General features: G+C 61.4%; 1 protein-coding gene across 1 annotated transcript; it reads right to left on the bottom strand.

Annotated features, from left to right (window-relative positions):
• Window positions 1-1,216: 1,216 nt before the first annotated feature.
• Window positions 1,217-5,194, bottom strand: KAZALD1 (Kazal type serine peptidase inhibitor domain 1). Its single transcript, XM_009277815.1, has 4 exons — window positions 4,679-5,194; window positions 3,243-3,403; window positions 1,583-1,730; window positions 1,217-1,369 (listed from the first exon to the last, which is right to left on the bottom strand). Exons 1-4 carry the CDS (start codon window positions 5,178-5,180, stop codon window positions 1,284-1,286), a joined length of 897 nt encoding a protein of 298 aa, XP_009276090.1. The 5' UTR covers window positions 5,181-5,194; the 3' UTR covers window positions 1,217-1,283.
• Window positions 5,195-6,402: the final 1,208 nt, after the last annotated feature.

Consider the following 6,402-nt stretch of genomic DNA (forward strand, 5'->3'; position numbering starts at 1 on the left):
GGGCATGGAGCACCACAGCGCAGCTCTGGGCTACCCTCCCACCCTCCCCCCAAATGACTATTTGCTCTAAATCACCAGCTCTGGGAGGCAGGTGGGTTTTCTTTAAAAATGGAGCATTTCCAGTGGAAACAGGAGCCTCCCTGTTCTTCCCCGGCCGGGCACAGAGCTGCTGTGCCCCCTCCGCGCTGGCAGGGCTATGATCACCTGGGTGGAGACCCCAGTGTCATTGGGCACAGGATCCTGGGATGAAGATGGGCAGAGGCGGGATGGGACCCAAACTGACAGGGGTGCAAAGAGCCAGCCTGATGCATCCCCACTGCAGAGGGGATGGTCTGCTGGGAACCCCTCATGCAGGGTGAGAGGGGCAGGACCCACGCCAGGACCAGATGTCAGCACCAGGATGGGCAGGAGGACTCCTCAACCCAAGCGCCCCCACAACAGGCAAGGTAGCGTCCATGGTGTTTGCACCTTCCCTCACCCCCCGAATAATCGTTGTGGATACAGGACAGTCGCCTGGTCTGTGTTGGCTTTGACCTACGTGTATATTTTAACTAACATTAACTGAAATGGCAAAGTAAAGAGCTGCTTGGAAGGGAAAACACAAAGTTGGTCGAAAAAGGCCAAAACGTTTCTGACCACATGGGTGGTTGGGCCAACGTTGTCCAGGGGAGCAAAGATAGCACTGAAAACCACAAGTGTCTGATTTCCTCAAATCACTACTTTTCTGGTTAAAAACAAACGGGGAAAGAAGGATCTTTTGGCAGCAAGTTCCCCAGGTCCTGGGGAGAAGCCTGGCTGTCCCTGCCTTGGGGGACACAGATTGGCCCTGGGGGTGACACACTGGGTGTCACAGCCAGGTCCCAGCCCTCTGCTCCGGCTTCCCCAAAATGCTTTGCACAGGGCTGAGCTGCCCCCTCCCTGGCCTCCCTCTCCCGGGGTGGCTGCCTCTACCCCCTGCACCAAGTCCTTGTGGCTGTCCCCGCAGCGTCCCACCTGCCACCACATCCCCGCTCAGTGCCAGAGGACAGACCCACCCTGCCCCAGGTGGAGCTGCCCCCAGTCCCAAACCTGTGCTACCAACCAGCCAGTGTCCCCTCCCCGAGCATCCCCAGCAAAGGGATGTGTCACCATGTCCCCCACCCCCAAAAAAGAGGCTGCTGTGTCAGGACTGTCCAGAGAAGGAGTTTTGTGCTGGGGGGTACTTGTTCCGGAGATGTCCCCGACCCCCGGGAATGGCTACTGTGGTCAAGGTGATCTCTGCAGCCGGACATCCCGTCTCTAGGCTAGTAATAGTCCTCCTCACTCTCCCCGTAGTCCTCGGGCGTCGTGCGGGGCTTCGGCAGGGAAAAGCCCGTCAGGTTGAGCTGGTCTGAAATGGCAGCGCAGGGACAACGTGACATTGCCCCCCCCAGCGTCTGTCCCCTTCCCCATCAGGACCAAAGCCAAACCATGCACAGCAGCTTGCTGGGGCATTGCCAGCACAGCCCTATGCACCAGCAGCTCCCACCATACCAGTGCACCCTGCCCAAACACCCCCTCCCTCGTCCTCATGAGAGCGTAGGGACAAGGACATGGTGCTCACCCGGTGTGAAGACGGTCAGGCTGGCTAACGCCACCACCTCCCCGACCCTGTTCCTGGCGAAGCAGCGGTAGGTGCCTTCGTCCGTCACCCGCACACCCTGGATCTGGAGCCAGCCTGTCACTTCGTATTTCTGGGGGCCACCTCTGAACTGCAAGAGGGGGGGATTTCAGTTAGCCCTGGAGTGAGGAAAGCTCCATGTGGGGCTGGGACGAATGGGAAGGCGGATACAAGCCCAGGGAAACTCTTTGTCCCCCTGCCTAAGTACCACTCTGGGGGCAGGCACAGACCCCCTGGATGCAGGTTGCCCCTTTTCCCACTACCCAGGGGAGGTGGGGGGAATGGGCATCTTCTTGCCCCCAGGAGGGCCTGGGAGCCCTGTTTTGGCCAGGACTCCACAGATGTGTCCTGGACTCCCAGCTGTGCCCCCAGTGCCACCGTGGTCCCCGAATGGTGGGAGGATGCCAGGGTCAGTGCTCCGCAGGGTGGTTGAAGCAAGGGGGCATCTGTGCTGCAGGCACGCAGCTGGAATGGTCTGGGGGTTTGGGGTCACGCTGGGGAGCAGCACAGCCAGGGATGGAATGAGGCAGGGCAGGAGAAGCAGCCAAGCGGCACAGGCAGACTGGCAGCACGGGAGGACCGGGACACTGAAAACTCCGCCAGGGGCTTCACGGGGGGCACAGCCAGCCCAGGACAGCTCAGAGGAGCCCCGAGTCCTCCATTTCGGCAGGCAGAGAGGTCCCAAGACTGCTCTGGCACCAACCATGCTATTTTCTGTTTGTCCCCAGCAAGAAATAACCTTTTCCTGACCCAGCTAGGCTGCAGCTGTGTTTGCAGGCTGCTATTATGGTGCGGTGGCTGGGGGTGGAGGACAGCTGAGTCTCCTCCAGCCAGGCAGGGTAGCCCTGCTTGGGGTGAAGGTCCTCATCCGGATCCTGCGACAAGCTATGGGGTGGCGGGAAGGTCAGAAAGATGGAGGGGGACCAGCACATCACCCTGCAATGGTGCCAGGTCCCACCTGTTCCCCTGACTCCCCCCATCCATCCCACCACAGTTTCCTCTATGCCGGTGCCTGGCTACGGCACACAGCCCCTGTGCCTCTGCCCACACGCTCTAATAGCTGGGTATGCCCAGCTGGGCGCTATATTTGGGACCGGCTGCGGGCAGGATGCTGACCCCTGGGCGTGCCAGCTCTGGGAGGGGAGCCCTGCTCAGAGTGATGGGCAGAAAAGGGCAAGGACTGCCTGCGTCCGCTGGTGGGAGCAGAGGATAAGCCAGGCTGGAAGGGGCCTCGCGAGCTCCTCTCCTCCAGCCCTGCCGGTGGGGCTGCAAGTGAAGCCAGCAGGCAGAGCAAACTAAAGGCAGGGAGGTGGGAAACTCCCTGCTGCAGGACTCTGCAGGTCCTAAAAAATATTCATAAGTTCAGAAACTACTAGAGAAAATTGCAGAAGAGAGCTATGCTGATGGCTCTTACCACCGAGACACCAGCCCTAGCTCAGCCAGTCCTCACGGTGTGCAGGCTCCGGTTACCCCTTCTCATCCCCAGGCATCCAGGCTTGGCCACCCCCAGAGGATGACCACCCTCAGGTCTTGTTGCCCACAAGCTCTGGGAAGGGCTGGGTCACCCCGGGGCTGTGTCCAACGCCCTAGGCACACCGCTCACCTGGACAGAGATGTGGGGGTCATCTCCAGGCAGCAGCATCTCCGTGCCGTCCTTCCTCCACTCGATGGACGCCATGGGGTAGGCAAAGACCTCGCAGCCGAAGATGACGTCCTGCCCAGTGACGTTCCACGTGTCATAGGGAGGAGAGGTGATCTGGGGCTCTGGGGAGGGGGGACAGGAGAGCAGGGTGGGCTCAGAAAAGGTCCCACCCTCAGCAGGTCCTATGGGCTCTCCTGGGCTGGTTCCCTCCAGGGTGGCAGCATTTGGCTCATGTAGAGATGCTAGGACCCTTCCCATGCCCCCCTCCTCTCCCACCCATAGCAGACCCTCACCTTGCCCCCGGACACAGTCCCTCCTCGCAGCTGGGACTGGGGGCTCCCTCCCCAGCACCCCCCAGCCCATGGGCGGTTGCCATCCCTCCTGGCCTCGCTTTCCCCGCTTGCACAGTGATGCTCAGGGACCCACGGGCAGCAGGAACAGTTCAGTAACAGCAATGCTACAAAGCAAAGCTCTCCCGTGCAATCAAAGCATGCTCATCATGCAGGGGGAAAGGTCGAGGGGCACTCATCCAGCACGAGGCTGGTGGGGATGGATGAGGTGGATGAGCTTCCAGCTGAACAAGGCCTCTGCTCTGGCACCAGGCTCGTGCCAGCAATTAAGGGAGCTAGCAGGTCCCTGGCTGCTGTACGGAGCCAATACCTCCAGGTCCTACATCCCTTCCCTGGAGGGATGGAGTGAGGACCACACTTCCTACCCACACCTGCTCCAGGATCTGGCCCATAGCATGAGCCAGAGGTCAAGGGAAGGCCTCCACCTCCAAATATACCTGGGGGAAAAAAATCAAGGACATGATGATCTACAGAAAATAAAGTCAACCTTGACACCCCTCAGGCTGTGGTGACGGCACTGGGTGACCTGCATGGACTGGGCAGGCTGGGACACGGCCTCCCCACCACTGCCTGTCCCCCCCAGCCTCCCACCGAGTTTTAAACGGAAGATGGAAACCATGCGGCCGAGTCAAACTGACGCAGGTTTCCATTTGCAGGAGTCAACTGCATTTCTCAGGAGCACCAGGCCAGCATGAACCCAGCACCGCCGCCAAGAATTTGCTAACAATTCCCTGGAACTTCCCCACCTGCTCCAGCAGGATTTGCTGCTTCCCATAAACCCTGCTCCCACTTGGCGAAGCTGCTCCCAGACCTCTCCAGGCACTGGATCTGCAGGGGCTGCCCCGGAGCAGCAGAGCCGGGTGGACTGGGGGAGAGGGACCCCAGAGCTTGGGTACCCTGTACCCAGCCTCTGCTGCTGCCGTGTCCCTGCGGGTGCTGTGGGTTTGCTGCCAGGTGAAATATTTAAACCAGACTCCCTTGCTTGTCCCTTCCCAAGAGGTACAAGTCTCCATCCCGCTGCCCGCACAGCCGTTCCTGGGGCACTACCTGACTCGCAGGGACCCTCATGGGCCACGGTGAGGTTGGTGTCAGGGTGGGCACGGGCAACCTCCAGGAACCTGCAGATCTGGGCATAGGTTTTGCCATCAGAGCCGCAGAGGGCCAGGCGGGAGAGGCAGGTGCACTGGGGCTCAGGCACCTCTCCGCGCCGCAGGTCCCCAGCATCCAGCTGGCACTCCAGGTGCTCCCCGCACTTGCCGTAGAAGTGGTTGGTGTTGTCCAGGTCGCAGATCTGTCCCTCCAGGTTGGCACACTCCCAGCAGCAGTCACAGGCATCCCGCACCGTGCCAGCCAGGCACCCGCGCGGCGCCGGGCACTCCTCCGGCCGGCACTCAGCGCAGCCCTCCCCTTCCTCCAGCAGCCGCTGCCAGCTCCGCTGGAGGTAGTCAGAGGTGCTGGGAAAAGCCTGGCCCAGCTGGAGTGAAGCCCAGTGCAAGGAGAGCAAGGAAAGCACGAGGCAAGAGGAGCTCAGGATCTTGGCTTCAGACATCCTCGCGGCAGCTCCTCTATCCCGGTCCCACCATCACTTGGACAGGGATCTCCGGTGCTGCTCTGGCCTCCCTGGCTAGATCCGAGGAGCCATCCTGGCCTGCAAGGAGGGAGGACGTGTGTTAGCAGTGCAGGGAGCGTCTCCCAGCCCTCTGGCTCCCGGCTGGCTTGCCCTGAGCGGCAGCACTGCATGATGTGCAGATAGGTCCCAGCCCCTCTCACCCCCAGCCCCGCAGCCACATCCTTCCCAAGCTGGGGCTCCCCAGACAGCTCCTGCCCCGAGATGCTGAGCATCCTCCAGTGGGACAGGGCTGCTGACCCCAGACCCACCAGGTTTCATCCTTCTTCCCTGGCAGCCCAGCGGGCAGAGCCCAGCCTGCTCGGATCCCACCATGGCCTGGGGAGCCACAGGGCTGGCAGGGGGCCGGACAGGCTGCTCTGCCGTCATGGCTCAGCCGGTTTGTACCCTGCTCCTTGTCTCCTCTCAGGAAGCTGCTCTCAAGCCAGACACCCCTTTCCTTTCCCCATTGCTTTGCAAGAATCACGAGTCCCTTTTACCTCCCTCACCACCCAGACAAGCGTAGTGGAGTGGCTGATCCTGCAGACAAGGGGCTCTTTCCACGCCAGAGCCAGCCAGCAGAGAGGAGCCGAGCCAGGAGGATGCTCTTGGTCACTCCTGGCTTTTTTCCTCCTCCCCTCCCTGCACCATAACCCCTCTTTTTAGGCACCACCCGCCTAAGCAGGGGAAGAAACATGCCCCCGAGAAAGTTTTGTGACCCCCTCATTTATCACACAGGCAACTGAGGCTGAGCACGCGGGAGTTCAGCACACAAGTGGGCAGTCAGTAGACTGGCAGCAGGCCCAGCATGGTCAGCCTGTGCCAGCACAGCGGGGTCCTTGTCCCCAAACCCCAAGCCTGCATTATCCCCTCACCCCGGGTGAGCAGAGAGGCTGATCTGCCCTGGGCTTCCCATCTCTGCTGGGGGGACACATGGGGTCTCGGAGACTGTCCCCAGAGGGCGTGACGATGAACCAAACCCCTTTGTGAACACCCCCTGGCCCCCAGTTACACCCTGGCTGCCTTCCCTGAGATGGAGTGAAATTACGGTCCCCTGCCCCAGGGCCACCCAGCACGAGTGAGTGGGGCTGAGGAGGGGACCCAGGCGGCCGGGCTGCCCCCCCCCCTGCTGGGAACAGCCCCGGACCGCAGGACCTCGCCCCGT

Source organism: Aptenodytes forsteri, unplaced genomic scaffold (assembly GCF_000699145.1).
Source record: "Aptenodytes forsteri isolate BGI_AS27 unplaced genomic scaffold, ASM69914v1 Scaffold15, whole genome shotgun sequence".
NCBI lineage: Eukaryota > Metazoa > Chordata > Aves > Sphenisciformes > Spheniscidae > Aptenodytes > Aptenodytes forsteri.

Coding starts and splice junctions, on each gene's coding strand:
- KAZALD1 (XM_009277815.1), bottom strand. CDS start 5,180: ATGTCTGAAGCCAAGATCCTGAGCTCCTCTTGCCTCGTGCTTTCCTTG. Junction 1,731..3,242: donor ACCCCCACATCTCTGTCCAG/GTGAGCGGTGTG, acceptor CCCCTCTTGCAG/TTCAGAGGTGGCCCCCAGAA. Junction 1,370..1,582: donor CCTGACCGTCTTCACACCGG/GTGAGCACCATG, acceptor CTGCCATTTCAG/ACCAGCTCAACCTGACGGGC.